At 41.5% G+C, this 18556-nt stretch overlaps 1 protein-coding gene across 2 annotated transcripts in view; it reads right to left on the bottom strand.

Moving 5' to 3' along the window:
- The window catches only part of mmy (UDP-N-acetylglucosamine pyrophosphorylase mmy), a 47382-nt gene extending 32148 nt beyond the window's left edge, over positions 1 to 15234 (bottom strand). For both annotated transcript variants that reach the window (XR_010949366.1, XM_067764701.1), the window contains exons 1-2: positions 14987 to 15234; positions 889 to 1230 (exon numbers count right to left, since the gene is read on the bottom strand). Coding sequence is in view for 1 of the 2 variants with exons in the window: in XM_067764701.1 (XP_067620802.1) it covers positions 889 to 1230; positions 14987 to 15020 (376 nt within the window). In the remaining variant the exon portion in view is untranslated. The remainder of the gene's footprint in view (positions 1 to 888; positions 1231 to 14986) is intronic.
- Between the last annotated feature and the right edge of the window lie 3322 nt (positions 15235 to 18556).

Below are 18556 nucleotides of genomic sequence, written 5' to 3'. Positions count from 1 at the left end.
TTGCAGGCATTGTAGAATTCCACCTCGTTGAAGGCCCAACTTAATGCACGTCCTTGCACACTTTTAGGCGTACGTGACTTTCGCCACGATTCTTTTAGACTTTCAGGCGTATGCGAATTTCACCACGATTTTCAGCTGTCAGCTTAAGTAGCTGACGAACGAAGTGGAATTCTCTTATTATGATGCGAGGTGGAATTCTGTTGTTTTCGCCAGTGTTGTCAGCGAAAATTCCACTAATTCTCTTAAATCTTGCTATTTTGAACAAATAAATAAAGATAAGAAATTTCACTTAGGAATTACTTAAATTACTAATCAAAGTTGCAATTACCTTTTTGTAGGCAGTACTAAAAAATTTAAAATAAAAAGATGATAAAAAAAATTGTATGACTAGCTTTATATAAATGGACCAAAAAATAGAAGGCATTTTTCCATTAATACAGACATAGTCTTGTTGAATTTTGACTACAAAACTTTAACAATAGCTCTTGCAAAAGAATTTTGGGATTTAAAATTATAAAGGTGGAGCGCAATCTTTCAATTTAAGGCAAACCATGTAGTTGGGATTAACTAATTGATTATTTAAAATTTAAACACGCACTCTACCTTTATAATAAATCCCAAAATTCTTTTACAAGAGCTGTTGTTAAAGTTTTTTAGTCAAAATACAACAAGACTATGTCTGTATTAAAGGAAAAATTGCCTTCTATTTATTGATCCATTTATATAAAGGTAGTTCTTAAAAATTTTTTATCATCTTTTTATTTTGTAAATACGATTAAGCTGCTTTATAACATTTTCGCCCCTGGCAAGTTAGGCTATTTTAATAAATTGCCACTGATATATACATTCATGTCAGTTTTTAATAGAGAAATCAATCAATCAACTCACCTTGCCCGCCAGCCATCAGCAATACAGCAACATGTCCAGCGCTTATCTGTCGCATACCCTCCGCTTCGTAAGCCTTGAGACCCTCTTCCGCTGTACGTTCAATGCTGATCAGCTTCGATTCTGGCAATGGTTGCATACGATCATCCAATTTAATGCCATTCTCTTGCAATGACTCAGTTGCACGATCAAAATAAAGTTTGAGCTCATTTAAATTGAGTTCTTCAATATCACGCACCAAAATCTCCTGCTGATCGAGTGTTAATTCGTCCCAGAATTTTAATAAATGCTCCTGTCCGAACTTCGAAAGCCGCTCAAGCAAGGCGTCATAAACTGGCATAGTTGCTGTTGTAAAGATTAGCGATTTTTTTTGGTTGTTTTTATTAGAAGTTAAATTTTCTTGCGCGTTTAAATATCTGTTTTTATTTTGTAAATAAATTTTTGTACAAAAATAACAACAATTTGTGCTAATTCTTATAACACCAGCTAAAACAAACACTAATAACGAAACAAAACATTAAAAACAAAAATTCAAACTTGTGTATAGAAAAAAAATAACTTTAAATTATAAAATTTTTAACAAAAAATGCCATGCGCTCCTTGTCGTTGTGGGTTTGTAAATATCGCGCCAATTCAACGCACAACTGCACATCAACGTCTACCGTCCGCTACTGAGCTCAAGCGGTGTACTTGTAGGTGCGATAAGTACGCCAACAGGCCAATTGCTTTAAATTCGGTCGACAGCTCGCTTGGCTTGGCGCGGATGGTTGGCTTGTTTGCCATGTTGTTTACTCGTTTGTTTGGTTTTTGCTTACGCCTCTTACGTCCCACTACCTCACTACTTTAACAAGCTTTTGTGGTCGTGTTAGCTTTGTGGTTACTTGTCGGTTTGCTTGTGTAAAAAAAAATAATAATAATACTTAAACTTTGTTGAGGCAAAATGTGGTAATATCGTTTGCACACATAAGCTTGATGGGCTTGGGCTGTGAGCGCTCGCTCTTAAGCTATGATACCTATTCAATGGTTTAAAGAATGCTGCAGCTTAAATTAAACTAGTCTGATCTGCGCAAGTTACGTATCTGGGCGTCCCTGAGAACAAGATATATACCAACAAGTAATAAGTGAAAGTGAATTATTATGCTTCCAATTCTTGTCTGCCAAGTCCGCATTGGTATATTAATGAGACAGAAATTATAAGCTTTAAGTTCAGTTATGTCATTATAGTAACCATAAGCTTACAGTAGCGTGCAAATACTTAGCAACGGCACATGGCAATTCTCTCAGATAGACCGCGAAACCTAAATAGATTTTCTCAAAGACGCACCTACATATATTGCCCTGTTCTTGTTGTTGTAGCGCTAAAGAAACAACGCCAAGGTTTTGGGTGTTATCGTTGTTGATGGTCTTTTGTCGGATATAGATCCAATACGTTTCGGTTGTTGTTGTTGTTGTTGTTGTAGCGATAAATACTTCCAAAGGTTTTGTGGAGTGTTATCGGTATTGATATTAAGGTATAAGACCCACCATTACGGAAACGTCTTAATATGGAGCTTGGGGTCGCCAGGATTCCCCAGGTATAGGTGTAGTTGACAGTTGGGTTGAATCAATTGGATATTTTCGTCGCATTTTTACGACAAGTGTACCTGCCGCGCCTGACACTATACGGTACCGAGTACCATCAACATATTCACGGATGGTTCTAAGCTTGACGGGAAGGTGGAAGCAGGCCTCTTTTCACCGGATATGGGTCTAGAGGTCTCTTTTCGCCTACAAGATCACTGTAGTGTTTACCAAATGGAAATGCTGGCAATACACAGGGCTGTGAATCATCTCGGGTCTATGCCTAAGGATGGTAAACGGGGCCGCATTAAAGGCCCTGGACTCATTCGTCGACATCGCAAAGTCGGTCACTGAATGCCGCAGATCTCTTAACGAGATGGCTCAGCACTTCAGTATCAGCCTTATATGGGTACCTGGGCACAGGGATATTGAAGGCAACTACAGAGCAGACGAGCTGGCCAGAAGAGGCACCGCCGACCATATCCTTCCGGGAAATGATTCGGTAGGTATACCCATGGCCACTTTCAGGCTTCGTGTGAACACAAGCACTATAAGAAATGCAAATGGACGATGGTCAGCCATATCATCGTGTGAGACATCCAGGCTAAACTGTCCCTCATATGACAAGGGGCGAACAAGAGCGCTTCTGATTTTAAACAAATTAGTTCTATCGTTGTTGTTGTTGTTGTAGCGATAAGGCTGCTCCCCGAAGGCTTTGGAGAGCGTTATCGATGCGATGGTCCTTTGCCGGATACAGATCCGGTACGCTCCGGTAACACAGAACCATTAAGGTGTTAGCCCGACGATCTCGGGAACGATTTATATGGCCACATTAAACCTTCAGGCCATCCCTCCCTCCCCACCCCCAAGTTCCATGAGGAGCTTGGTGTCGCCAGAGCCTCGTCTGTTAGTGAAACAGGATTCGCCGCGGATAGCTGAGGCTGACAATTGGGTTTGGAGAAGCTGTATATTGCGCTGGCAACCTGAAGGGTTGCGCTACACAGCCCCTTGAATTCAGTTCTATCGTCCCTTAGCTCCAGCGCTAAGTAGGCGTAGGTTGGCCATCCTTGGTAAACCTTTTCTACATGACCTTGCTGAGGTCTCTAGTTATGAAGTCAAGGCTCTAGCAAAATATAGAAATTCCACAAAGTGGTTCGACCCGTTTTAGGCAGGGTAGGGGTCCTCTTTGAGACGGTATAGGGTATTACAATTGGCCCCTTGACGGCCTAAGTAGTGAGCTGTTACCATAGTGTTCAGCTCAGCCCTCGCAACCTAACCTAACCATACCTGACGCGGGTATATTCTATGCCCCCTTACCCATTGCCGCGTTCTCCTCCACCAATTGTACTTTTTATTGCTTCATCAAATTAAATGCCCTCAATTTTTCACTATTCTTCTCCACCTTCTCCCTTTTATTTCTCCTTCTTCTTTTACGTCCTCGTTCTTTTTGTCTTGTTTTCGGGCTATCTCTTTCACTCTATGTCATTCATAAGACAAAATGCACAGACCGATTTTACTTCTTCAGCCAACTAATTTTTTTCACCACTAGTAAAACAAAATTAATGAGAGTAATGTATAAATTTGGTTTGCAAAGCTTTATTCCCATTGTTAATTTATTGCACGCAAATGTAACTTTGTATCGTTTTATAAAATGATATGTACTTTATGGTGGTTCTAATAAATCAAACAACTATTTTACCGGTCTCACCCGTATTACCAAGCTCAAACATATCGTCGCCCGCTTGCCAGAAGCATGAATGTGCCACAATGAAAATGTTGGGAAATCGAGTTTCAAAGTTTATTGCTCCTTCAAAATTAGAAGAATTAGTTTCTAATGTAAAAGTGTATCTATATATTATATTCACACTATGCTCTTTTAACTGAGATAATTGCTCTGCTCGCATCCCTTCTATTTTCCGAGATTTAGCACATTCATTTTTCTGGCACAAAAAAATTTTAAAAACTGATCTAATTTTTTGTTAACACAGCTATACAAAAAAATTAAAAGTAGTCGGATCAGGTAATGCGACTTATATTTTCTATACATTTTGATGCGCTGAATCCAAATACGCTATAAGAATTGGCCCAAGTAGTCATGGTATGGCCTTAACCTCAAAACACGTAAAAAAAATCACTGCATATTGATTTCTAAATAATGTTAGGGCCAAGCCAACACCTGTTAGGCTAATTCTGTTGGCGGATTGGGATTCAGAGCATCACAGTACTTGGGAAAACATCCGCGGCTTTGACTTATCGAAAGTACGTATGTGAATGAAAAAGTTACACATTCAAATCAATTTCATATACACTAATGTGTTTTTATTTAAGATATTATTGCAAACTTAGAACTAGTTCTTATTCTCATCAGAATCAGAATCTTCTGAAATATTGGGTTTGGGTAAAGCGGTGCCCTCAAGATTTTTATAAAAAGAATGATATTCTTTTGATATAAGCAATTTTTTCAAGTATTTTAGTTTTAGTTTTGTCTTCAATCAAACAACTATCTTTTTTTCGGATCTTCAGCTATTAAAAATTCTTCATCGATATAATTTTTTATGAAGAATACCTTATACAGCTCATCTCTTGTGTATCTCAACTAGCATATATATCGCATGGGTAGTTTTATAGCTCCCTGAGTAAAATAATTATATATAAAAAAATCGTGATACAATTGTGTGTGAACCTCGAAAAGTTCTGGTGAGTTACGAGTTGGTGCCCAACATTCAGGCACGTGTACCGGAACATTCGAACATACAAATGTGTGCTATTCTTACTTTTTTCAAAAATTGTTTAGCCATATCAACGATATCATATAAACAGGAAAATCATTACCTTGTTGCCAGCCAGAAACATGAATGTGCTACATTCATTTTTCTGGCCCATCGTTGTGTGATTGAATTGTACATTCATGAAAATGGCAATGCAAATTATTGGGGATTCCATGTGCGTAGGAAGCTCTAGATTTAAGTAGAACCTAGAGAATCTAAAGGGTAATATAACGAGACCTATAACACAAAATCGGAAAAATTGCACATTCATGCTTCTGGTTAGTGGGCGATGATATCATATATACATTTCGGTCCCGATTGAAAACGGTTAAGCGGTGTCGCACAGTTTAAAGTGGTTAAAGTTAAGATATTACTATACTTAGTCTTTATAGGCTAAACCGAGCTTGGCACCCTATATGATAAGTTGATTTATACGAACCACCTTAATGTAAAATATATGTATAAACAAGTGTGTGTGAGTATATGTATCAACATGCTGTACAATTAAAACAAATAGCGACTAGAGTAATGACATTTTCGCGCAAATACTTAAAAGATAGTTATGGGGGTATGCCTACTGATAAGAAGCACAACAGCGGATGAGATAACTAAATTAGTTCTCCCCCAGCGGGTTAGGGGGTCAGAAAGTACCCGCGGTAGGTATGCCTGTCGTAAGAGGCGACTAAAACACCAGATTCAAGGGGTTGTGTAGCGCAACCCTTTCAGGTTGCCAGCGCAATATATAGCTTCTCCAAACCCAATTGTCAACCTCACCTATCCGTGGCGAATCCTGTTTCATTAACAGCCGAGGCTGTGGCGACCCCGAACTCCACATGGATCTAGGGGGTGGGAGACCGGGATGGCCAAGAAGGTCGCATGTGGTCATAACAAATCGTTCACGAGATGGTCGGGCTTGGTACCGGAACGCACTGGATCTGCATCCGGCAAAGGACCATCAACATCGATAACACTCCCCAATCACCATCACCGCTAAAGAGGTTGAGGACGCCATTGGTCGTGCTAAACCATCCAAAGCAGCGGGCCCAGACGGCATAGCCATACCGATGCTTAAAAGCCTAGGGAAAGAGGGTTTCAAATATTTAGCGCATGTCTTCAACCTGTCTCTTTCCACCTTTGTCATACCCGAGAAATGGAAAATGGCCAATATAGGTGAGTCGTATCGTCCGATATCTCTCCTATCGCCAGTGGCAAAGACGCTTGAAGCCACCCCAGCGGGTTAGGGGATCAGAATATACCCGCGGTAGGTATGCCTGTCGTAAGAGGCGACTAAAACACCAGATTCAAGTGGTTGTGTAGCGCAACCCTTTCAGGTTGCCAGCGCAATATATAGCTTCTCCAAACCCAATTGTCAACCTCACCTATCCGCGGCGAATCCTGTTTCACTAACAGACGAGGCTCTGGCGACCCCAAGCTCTTCATGGAACTTGGGGGTAGGGAGGGAGGGAATGGCCTGAAGGTTCAATGTGGCCACATAAATCGTTCCCGAGATGGTCGGGCTAGCACCTTAATGGTGCTATGGTACCGGAGCGTACCGGATTTGTATCCGGCAAAGGACCATCACATCGATAACACTCCCCAAAGCCTTCGGGGAGCAACCTTATCTCTACAACAAGAACAACAACAACAACAACAACGCTTGAAGCCATTTTGCTCCCTTATTTCCAAGCAAATTTGCAGCTAGCCCCTCATAATCATGGCTTCAGAAAACTCCATAGCACTACCACCGCGTTAAATGCCATTAGCACCCAGATAAATTGCGGTTTAAATCAATACCCTCACCATAGAACAGTAATCGTAGCGCTAGACCTATCAAAAGATTTTGATACGGTCAACCAAGGCTCGTTACTGCAAGACCTGGAAGGGTCTACCCTTCCCTAATGTCTTAAAAGGTGGACATCAGATTATATGGGTGGTCGGCAGGCATCGGTGCAATTTAGAAACGAAACATCAAAACCAAGGAGAATTAAACAAGGGGTGCCACAGGGTGGTGTCCTATCCCCACTTTTGTTTAATTTCTACATATCTAAGCTACCTTCATCATCGGAAGGAGTCAGAATCGTTTCCTACGCCGATGACTGCACAATAATGGCCACAGGCCCAGGCCCAAAGATCGATGCGCTATGCAATAAAATAAACGGCTACCTTCCCGATTCCTCCAGTTTTTTCGCCTCGCGAAACCTGGCATTATCACCGACTAAATCTTCCGCGACCTTATTTACAACATGGACGTCCCAAATGTCGATCTCTTTGAACATCCACGTCGATGGCACTACGCTACCGACTGTCCTACACCCCAAAATCTTGGGTGTGCCGTTTGATCAGGATCTACATTTTGGTGAGCACACAGCCGCAATTGTTCCGAGAATTCAGAGCCGTAATAAAATCCTCAAATCCCTTGCTGGCAGTACCTGGGGAAAAGATAAAGAAACGCTCATGACCACATACAAAGCAATTAGCCAGCCGATTACGTGCTACGCGTCGCCCATATGGTCGCCAAGCCTAAAAATTACCCACTGGAAGAAACTACAGGCCTGCCAAAATACTGCTCTTAGAATCGCCACGGGCTGTCTCTCATGTCCCCAGAACACCATCTGCATAATGAGGCGAGAATACTCCCCATCAGGGAGAGAAATGAGATGCTGACCAAACAGTTCCTGTTGAATACCCAGAAACCTGGGCATCCCAACAGACATCTGGTTGATGTACCAGCACCGCCTAGGGGCTTCCCAAGGCAGTCGGTTCTATGTACCGGAGCGACTCGGGATTTTTCCCGACCAAGGACTGTCATTTCAGTGTGACCCCATTTAATTTGTTTCGTCCCTCCCACAAATTGTCATCCTCCCAGCAGGACTGCTACATATTCTCTTACTCCGGGAAGGTATCGAACCCAATCCGGGTCCGTCTCCTGACCCCGGTCCTGAGAAATGGTTTTGCTGCATTTGCCAGAAAAGAATCTTTTTAGGACGGTCATACTCTGTTCAGTGTGTCTCGTGCAAGGGATGGTTGCATCGGACAGGTTGTTCTGGGCTTGATCCCAAAACCCGACGTCCACGTAACTTTTATAAATCTTTTGTGGCTCCTTGCTGCTCACGCCCAAGGGCGTCCAGTAGTCTACGCCTAAGCGTATCCCCACTACCTTCCAGCAGCTTCGCTGCTCAGCAAGCCACAACAAGTACCCGCTGCTGCTCGCGCCCCACGGCGCCAACAACTCAAACAGCTGATACCACTCATAACTACTACCTTCGTAGTAGAGCTGGTAGCAATGCTGAGCATCAGCCCCTGCCCCCGTCTTCTTCTCCCCCCCTCTTTTCTGGTAGCAATCGTGCAGGTCAGGGAAACAGACTCTTAGTCCCTGCCTCCGTTTGCACCGTCTGCCAGCACAGAATATATAGGTTTGCGACATCCGCTCAATGCAGCTCCTGCCTTGGGTGGTGCCACTTTCCTAGATGTTCTGGTCTCCGCGACGGCAACCCCCCGACGGGTTTCATCGCGCCATGTTGCCAGGTCGCAAACCCAAATCATCCGGGTACCCCAATGCTTGCCCAAGGGCGCCCAGTCCCAAGGCCACAACAGCAATTGCGTCCTGGCCTTCCACAACCTAGGCGTAGTCACCCCTCACTTACCCCTAGAGTGGCGGCGTCACCCCTCATGCACTTCAGAATTCTGCAGTTCAACTGTAATGGACTAACTGGGAAGATTACGGAGATAGTCGATTTCATGAAGCGGCACAACATCCGCATTGCTGCGATTCAAGAGACTAAACTCACAGCAAGATCTGCATTGCAGACCTGCTCTGGTTATAATGTCCACAGGAAAGACCGCGAGAGCGGAAATGGAGGCGGCCTCGCGTTTATTATACACCACTCTGTGCAATATCATATATTTGATCCTGGCATCGACCGCAGTGACAATGTCTTAGAACGTCAAGGCCTATCTGTCCGGTCAGGCGATGCAAATCTAGAAATCATCAACATCTACATCCCTCCTGTCACCTGTTGCCCCAGTGGATACCGCCCTAATATCGAGGCCTTACTCACTGGCAACAATCGCATTATCTTAGGCGATTTCAATGCCCATCATGACCTATGGCATTCAAACTTGCGGGCGGACAGTAGGGGTGAGATGTTGGCGGATCAAATAGACGAAACGACGTTCTGCACAATAAACGGAGACGCCCCCACACGTATGGTAGGAAGCTGTCATAGCTCGCCAGATATCTCAATCGTGAGCGCAGAACTCGTAAACTGCGTCAACTGGCAGCCGATGGTAACATTGGCATCCGACCACCTGCCCATACTTATTTCGTTCGAGCGTACCGCCGACTTCATCGTCACCGAAAAACGCACTTTCATAAACTTCAAAAAAGGAAAGTGGGAAGAATATAAATCTGCAACAGACAGCAGCTTTGCTGCCCTCCCTATCCCGACTGATGCCCGCCAAGGGGAGCGTGCCTTCCGTAAGGTCATTGAATCCGCCTCGGCACATTTCATTCCCGCCGGGAGAATTCCCGAAATCCGGCCCCACTTCCCGGCGGAGGCCGCGAGCTTAGCGAGAGAACGCGACCTTATAAGACAGCTTGATCCAGGCGACCCCCAAATATGGGATATAAACCAACGCATCAGATTGCTTGTGGACGAACACAAGCGGGCGAAATGGGAAGAACACCTAAGAGGTTGTAACCTCTCTACCGGTGTAGGTAAACTTTGGTCCACCGTAAAGTCCCTATCGAATCCGACTAAGCACAAAGACAAAGTTTCCATCGCCTTTGGCGATAAGGTGCTATCGGATGCGAAAAAATGCGCGAGCGCTTTCTGCCGACAATATATAATGCATCCTACGTTCGACAAAGATAGACGGAGAGCCAATAGACACGCACATAAACACAAACTCAGCGCGTCACCAATTACCATCACCGCTAGAGAGGTTGAGGACGCCATTGGTCGCGCTAAACCATCCAAAGCAGTGGGCCCAGACGGCATAGCCATGCCGATGCTTAAAAACCTAGGGAAAGAGGGTTTCAAATATTTAGCGCATGTCTTCAACCTGTTTCTTTCCACCTTTGTCATACCCGAGAAATGGAAAATGGCCAAGGTGGTCCCGCTACTAAAGCCTGGGAAACCAGCTAACGTAGGTGAGTCATATCGTCCGATATCTCTCCTATCGCCAGTGGCAAAGACGCTTGAAGCCATTTTGCTCCCTTATTTCCAAGCACATTTGCAGCTAGCCCCTCATCAGCATGGCTTCAGAAAACTCCATAGCACTACCTCCGCGCTAAATGTCATTAGCACCCAGATAAATTGCGGTTTGAATCAATATCCCCACCATAGAACAGTACTCGTAGCGTTAGACCTATCAAAAGCTTTTGATACGGTCAACCATGGCTCGTTACTGCAAGACCTGGAAGGGTCCACCCTTCCCCCATGTCTTAAAAGGTGGACCGCAAATTATCTGGGTGGTCGGCAGGCATCGGTGCAATTCAGAAACGAAACATCAAAACAAAGGAGAATTAAACAAGGGGTGCCACAGGGTGGTGTCCTATCCCCGCTTTTGTTTAATTTCTACATATCTAAGCTACCTTCACCACCGGAAGGAGTCACAATCGTTCCCTACGCCGATGACTGCACAATAATGGCCACAGGCCCAGGCCCAAAGATCGATGAGCTATGCAATAAAATAAACGGCTATCTCCCTGATCTCTCCAGTTTTTTCGCCTCGCGAAACCTGGCATTGTCACCGACTAAATCTTCCGCGACCTTATTTACAACATGGACGCCCCAAATGTCGACCATATTGAACATCCACGTCGATGGCACTACGCTACCGACTGTCCTACACCCCAAAATCTTGGGTGTGACGTTTGATCAGGATCTACATTTTGGTGCGCACGCAACCGCAATTGTTCCAAGAATTCAGAGCCGTAATAAAATCCTCAAATCCCTTGCTGGTAGTACCTGGGGAAAAGATAAAGAAACGCTCTTGACCACATACAAAGCAATTAGCCAGCCGATTACGTGCTACGCGTCACCCATATGGTCGCCAAGCCTAAAAACCACACACTGGAAGAAACTACAGGCCTGCCAAAATACTGCTCTCAGAATCGCCACGGGCTGTCTTCTTATGTCCCCAGAACACCATCTGCATAATGAGGCGAGAATACTCCCCATCAGGGAGAGAAATGAGATGCTGACCAAACAGTTTCTGTTGAATACCCAGAAACCTGGGCATCCCAACAGACATCTGATTGACGAACCAGCACCGCCTAGGGGCCTAAGGAGTCATCTCCGTAAGCATTTTGAGGAAATACGGCACCTGAGAACCCAGCCGTATGAAGCGGAAAAACACAAGCAGGTCCTTGGTGAACTCCATAGACAGGCGTCGGACCTTTATGTCGGGAATTGCCCGGTGAATCCAGTACTTGAAGAAAAATATCCAGAACTCGCAGAAGAGGAACGCATACTCCCCAGGGAAACGCGTGTCACTCTTGCTCAACTTCGTTCTGGATACTGTAACAGGTTAAACTCTTACCTATCCAGAATCAACCCCGACATACAAAATGTATGCCCTGCTTGCAATGTGTCCCCACATGACACCAACCATCTCTTTAATTGTAATGTGGAACCAACGCCTCTAACACCCCTTTCCTTATGGTCCACCCCTGTTGAAACGGCAAGTTTCCTTGGAGTCCCGTTAGAGGATATTGATGACAATTTGTGATCGGTCGCGGCTATTAGGTGGGGCGAGCATTGCTACAACAACAACAACAACAAGGGGCTTAAGGAATCATCTCCGTAAGCATTTTGAGGAAATACGGCACCTGCGAACCCAGCCGTATGAAGTGAAAAAACACAAGCAGGTCCTTGGTGAACTCCATAAACAGGCGTCGGACCTTTATGCCGGGAATTGCCCGGTGAATCCAGTACTTAAAGAAAATTATCCAAAACTCGCGGAAGAGGAACGCATACTCCCCAGGGAAACGCGTGTCACTCTTGCTCAACTTCGTTCTGTATACTGTAACAGGTTAAACTCTTACCTATCCAGAATCAACCCCGACATACAAAATGTATGCCCCGCTTGCAATGTGTCCCCACATGACACCAACCATCTCTTTAATTGTAATGTGGAACCACCCCTGTTGAAACGGCAAGTTTCCTTGGACTCCCGTTAGAGGATATTGATGACAATTTGTGATCTGTCGCGGATATTAGGTGGGGCGAGCATTGATACAACAACAACAATATTCGGGGAGTGTCCTTATCGCTACAACAACAACTAAATTAGTTCCGTTTGTGTTTACCTAATACCATCTACTAGCTATCATTTCAAGAGTAATTTTTGATATTATTAGTCATAATGATGTTACTGCCTAAAAGGGTTCAAAGAACTTTCCTGGAATTGACTGTGCCACCAAAGCAATTTTACCGGAACGAATGACCTCAAGCGATGCGAAAGCTTTTACACACGCAAAATTTACCTTGCGTCCGACGATGGATATGGCCAAGCAAGCGAAAAGGGAAACAACAATGACGCTTTCTAACGAACTCACATCCTTATTGTCATACTGGCAGCACTCCACAAAGTGCAAAGTGCAAATCTATGAAGCAAGCTTGCAAGTTTTCTTGTGCACAACTGAGTTCTTCATCATTTGCGTCATCTAGGTTGCGCATGCATGTATGTATGTATGAATGATATATCCTGCAGTACTTAAAATAAGCGTATACACAGTAGATGTGTATTTTTGTATGAATGTACGTTGGAGTGGTCTTTGTTATGTTTATAATATTGCCTAGAAAGCAAGACTTTTTAGGGATGCTTGTTAGGCCATTTTTTCTCGGTTATGAGTCCGATTCCCCGGCGAAGCTTCTGGGTGTTTGAAATGTAGGTCCCCGGTTGAGCCAGTTGTGGAAGCCTAGCTTAACTCTTGATTTAGTTTACAAAGACAGCCGGAAGGTTTTCGGGTCTGTTGTCGGTGTTGACTGAACATTCTTAATACTGGTTGGTGTCATGTAGGGACACATCACATTCAGGCCATCCATTACGTATGTCGAAGTTGATTCTGAATAAGTAAGAGTTTAACCTGTTACAGTATTTAGGCTCAACATTTAATTCTGCTTTTTTTATGTTGAGCTCTTTTGCCTGACTATGCAGATGATGTGGCAGCTCTAAGTTCGGTGTTCCTACTGGCAAAACATATCGAAGACGCGAGGCATATTTTAATTTTCAGAAAGCCTTAGCTCTACAGTTTAAAGCGCGGTATCTACATCGTACGAAAACCACAATTTTTTTTTTATTTTCCTCTTGTAAGCCAAACTTGAAGTTTTTTTATTTTATATTTTCACTTTTTACTATTCACGTTCTTTACTAAATTTCTTTCGAGTTACGGTCTGCATACGTCAATTGAAACGTGCAAGTATTTCTTGGGCAGTTCTTCAAGGGTCCACTTTATCACTCGTCTCGGTCTATAAGTAATTTTATGACGAAAATAAATAATAAAATACGAAAATACATATTTTCAAATAAAAAATTTTCAAGTTTAGCTCAGAAGAGGAAAATTAAAAAATTTCTAGTGTTTTCTTGTGATCTGGATACCGCGCTTAACCAAAGAAATAAGACGCACCCTAATATGCACATGTTCGCAAATACATATCTACATATTGTTTGCTTAATTCACTAGGGCCCTAACCAACAGATTTTTAGAAACAGCGTTTTTCGCAGATTCTGGTATGGCATATTAAAATCCATCCTCCGCAAAAATTTTAATTTATTAGTCAATAACAACGGAGATATGACACTTTTAAAAAACCATATCTGCATATGAGACCCGGCCTATAAAAAGGTGGCTTATGACTCAAAACAGAAATTGCGAGAAACAGCTGTTAAAGATAAATAATGAATTTCTTCAGTTTCTTAGTAGCGTTCTTTTTTTTTTTCTTGAGTCATAAGCCACCTTTTCTTAGGCCGGGTCACATATAGTGAATGTAAATAAATGGTTTTTGCTTCCCCTGTAAAATTAATAATTTGAAAGTAAGGCCCTTGTGACTTAAGCTAACGATATGTAACTCTAAAAGGTCAATTGTTTTTCTCATACTCCTATTTTCCTGAATTTAATGCATGATTGCGCAAAACCGATTTTTAATACATATTTTTGTCTTTGACGCCTTTTCCTCTCTCTCTACTGAAGCAACATTCCGCTACATCGTGGAATTAACTTGGCCTGCTAAATTATACATTTATAATGTTTGTTGCAATTGTGCTATCAAATACAAAATGACGTTAAAATCTCTTGCTGGGCCAAGGCAGCTTTCAGTTAGGAAAACAAGAATCTAAAAACATATGTACATTGTTGTTATTAAGCAATCATCGATTACTAATATAAGGTATATTACAATAGGTCTGCGAATTGCAGCCAATGAAAATTTGGGCCAGCATCAAACCAGCCGCACCCCTTCTTAACGTTCATTTACAGCGTCTACTGGTTTGTCTTGTTTTCCATGTTTGCGCCCAAACCAACATCTGTGTAGTATTTCAATGCAAAAATGCAACTTTATACATGTAAATATGTTTATCATTGGATCGATATAAATAAATGAAGCGCACGCACGCCAACCGCAAGACCTAATTTTCGGCCTCACTGGGGGTACACAACTTCTAGCATTTGCAATAATCTAAACTACATAATAAATAATTGTCAAGCGTGTTATCACTACAGCACAATGTGACGTGTTGTTGGATTGAGCTATCAATGATCTACTTACCAAATTTTACAGCAGCGGATACCTCCTTTCCCATACTCCTCTTTCCTTTTGACACTTTTATTCGCAAACTAAACACTTGCAAATCATTGCTACGAAGCCAATGTGTATTGGTTATATTTGCTGGACGTGCACATAGATTATTTATTAAATAAATTAAGCCGGTGTGATTTATTCACAACGAAATAAAAATTCTTCATTGTTTATATTTCTCCAGCAGAAGGCGATTGTGGTTTATTTATCAGCACAAAACGGAATGTGAAATAATCGATATTTTGGGAGCTGCCAGATTATTAAAAGGGATCGTGGTAGATTCGCAATCAACATGGTGGATGGGAAAATTAATTTGCCACCTTTTTATATATATAACATTTTGGAAAACACAAAAAGCCTGATTATTTAGTAAATAATACACCTAGAATGTTGAAATTTGACGTGTGGACTGATATTGAGACTCTTGATAAAAATTTGAAAAAAAATTTTAAATGGGCGTGGCACCGCCCAGTTGTAATAAAATAAATTTTACAAATGTTATTTATTATAAATCAAAAATCGTTAAAACCTATCGCAACAAAATTCGGCAGAGAGGTTGCCTTTACTATAAGGAATGATTTGAAGAAAATTTAACGAAATCGGTTAAGGACGACGCCCACTTTTATTGACTAAGCAATTTTCTATGTTTCGGCAACCACAACTCGAAGAAAAAATTAACGGATCGTAATATTATTGGGTATACAAATTTTCCCTATAGCAAGAAATATTTCTACAAAAAAATAACGAAATCGGTTAAGGACCACGCCCACTTTTATATAAAAATTTTAAAAGGTTCGTGGACGAATAAAATAAGCTATATATTTGCAAAAAAGAGCTTTATATCAATGGTATTTCATTTCCCAAGTGGATTTATAACAATAAATAGGAGTAACTTCAAATTTAAAAAAAGGGCGTGGCAACGCCCTTTTTATGAGTAAGCAATTTTCTATGTTTCGGGAGCCATAACTCGAAGAAAAATGAAGGGATCTTAATAAAATTGGGTACAAAAATTTTCCCTATAGCAAGGAATATTTCTAGAAAAAATGGACGAGATCGGTTAAAGACCACGCCCACTTTTATATAAAAGATTTTTAAAAGGGTCGTAGCCTAGAATATTAACGTATAACTTAGCAAACAATAGTTTTGAATCAATGATATTTCACTTATCAAGTTTTATTGTAAGAGGAAATGGGGACATTTTTTTAAACGGGCGTTGCCACGTGTTATGTAGAAAAGTAATTTTTCTGAAATGAAATATGCAATTGAAGCTCACGCTGAGTATATAATGTTCGGTTACACCCGAACTTAGACACCTTTACTTGTTTATATCAAAAATGTATCAAAGTTATTCTCGGTTATTCAGCGCGAGTTTAAACTGCAGATAAAGTTGACTAGAGTTTAACCCTGCCACCATCGTTTACTATATAGTTTGGCAGCTTATTTTGAAGTTATGTTGCGAATAGAGTGGAAGGCACTCGAATTAAGTGAAAGAGACACTCGAATGGAGTGGAATGAAGAACAGTAGGAAGACTAGAGTTGCATTGGATCAATCATTGCATCAATATTAAAGATAAATTTAGAAAAAATAATTAAATACTTGAGTATAAGCAAACATTTTCTGTCAATTACTCTATAAAAAGTGTTCTAGATGCTATATATTCCAAAATTATAACATTTTATGTCTGCTTAAAAATTTAACTTCAATTTCCCTAAGATTTCCGTAATATGGCCATTAATGATGTTTGTGTGTGTGTGCAAATTTTGAGCGATCAGCTGTTAGTTGCGCTACTTGGTAAAGTTTACAATGTCTGCCACCATTGTACAGGTCTACAAGTAGGATATGTAGCAGCACGCACATACACAGCCACGCTCACCTGATAAAATGCTTGTTCTTGTTCGTTTTTTTTGTGGATGCTATTAGGCACTGTTGTACTTCTTATGACTAAAAAAAGTTTAGTAGCTGCTATCGAAAACTGCTTAAAATTTTTTTTTCTTATAATACAAAGAAATATACTTATTTACTTTCAAACGAGCACTTAATTACATCTCTCTTTATAATAACCATATATTTTGGACAATTTTAATTAACAAATTGTGATACTTTATTACCGGGGACGATTGCTAAAACAGGACCAAAACCGTCGGGGGAGGTATTAATAGACGCGTTTTTGCCTCGCTTCCAATAATTCCAACACTTTTTCTCTTCGGACTATTGACAACAGGACAAAACGCGTCTATTCGTTTTTCTTTCCGCTTTTTTGGACGGGTTATTGCAGTCGACCTCGGTTTCAAACTGTTTTTCGCGGAGAACTTTTGAACGGGTAGAAAAATTTAACTCCGGTGTTTGTATTCTTAATACTGAAATAACTACGCGTCCTCAGATACCCCAATTGAAGACTTTTTTATAATTTTCTGAAGGACCCATATGGGTGCACTTAAAATTTCCTACTAAATTCGTTCAAAAAAATTTACCATCACAGCAACCCATATCTGATATTCCGATCCCTTTTTTGCTTCCCTGTGTCGCTTTCGACGAAGCAACCCCGGTAATTTTGACACTTCGTTCAGTGTCAAAACTCATGTTCCACGCAGGTTCCACTGGGTTCCACGCTAGTTTGACACTGACCGAAGTGTCAAACTGCCGTGTGTTAGAAAGGGAAAGAAATTGTTTCCCTCTCATACATATCATACTTGTAAACCTGTACAATGCCTGCCACTTCGGCCGTTTAAGCCAAGATGAGCAGCAAAATTTTATGTTATCGAACAAAGGGGCAAGGTTCGACTCTAGTCAACTTTAACTGGGTGTCAATTCCGTAACTGTGAAAAACTGAAAAATTTACACTCATTGAAAACACATTTGCACACACAATTTACACTTTAAATTTTCATGCAATTCTGTATATTATTGTGTACATTGTTTTGCTGAATGAGCGCTGAATGTAAAAGTCTTATGTCAGTGAGAAAATATTCGTCAAACGCCATGAAAACAAAAAAGGCATTCTGCAATAGTGCGTATGAGTTTTGAATGTCAGAATAGTGTACACTGGCTGCCAAGAAAACTCACGAAGTTTTTATCAGTGAGTTTTTTTGTTCACAGTTTTGCTTTGGAGAAGCTATATATTGCGCTGGCAACCTGAAAGGTTGCGCTACACAGCCCCTTGAATCTGGTATTTTAGTCGCCTCTTACGACAGGCATACCTACCGCGGGTATATTCTGATCCCCTAACCCGCTGGGGTCATATTTTGTGTCGTATTCATTTGTTAAATTGCAGATTTTAACCGTGAAAAATGTTAGGAAAGTACCAATGAGTGGGAAAAATATTTTCACTTGCAAAGTTTGAAAGCGGCTTAGCAAAATCAAATTCTTCTTCTTACTCTTTGCTTGCAACAAAAGTTGGGAGTTGGCTACTTTTTTCATGTCAGATGGCACCAGTGTCGCTCAATCTGCCGTTCTCCATAAAAATACGCGCAGTCTTTTCATTATGCATAAGATTGAGTTAAAAGCATCTATATAAAAAACTGCTTATGTGACGGGGCTTT

Source organism: Eurosta solidaginis, chromosome 2 (assembly GCF_040869045.1).
Source record: "Eurosta solidaginis isolate ZX-2024a chromosome 2, ASM4086904v1, whole genome shotgun sequence".
Lineage (NCBI taxonomy): Eukaryota > Metazoa > Arthropoda > Insecta > Diptera > Tephritidae > Eurosta > Eurosta solidaginis.
The sequence above is the reverse complement of the archived record's forward strand: the minus strand, read 5'-3'. Positions and strand labels throughout refer to the sequence as shown.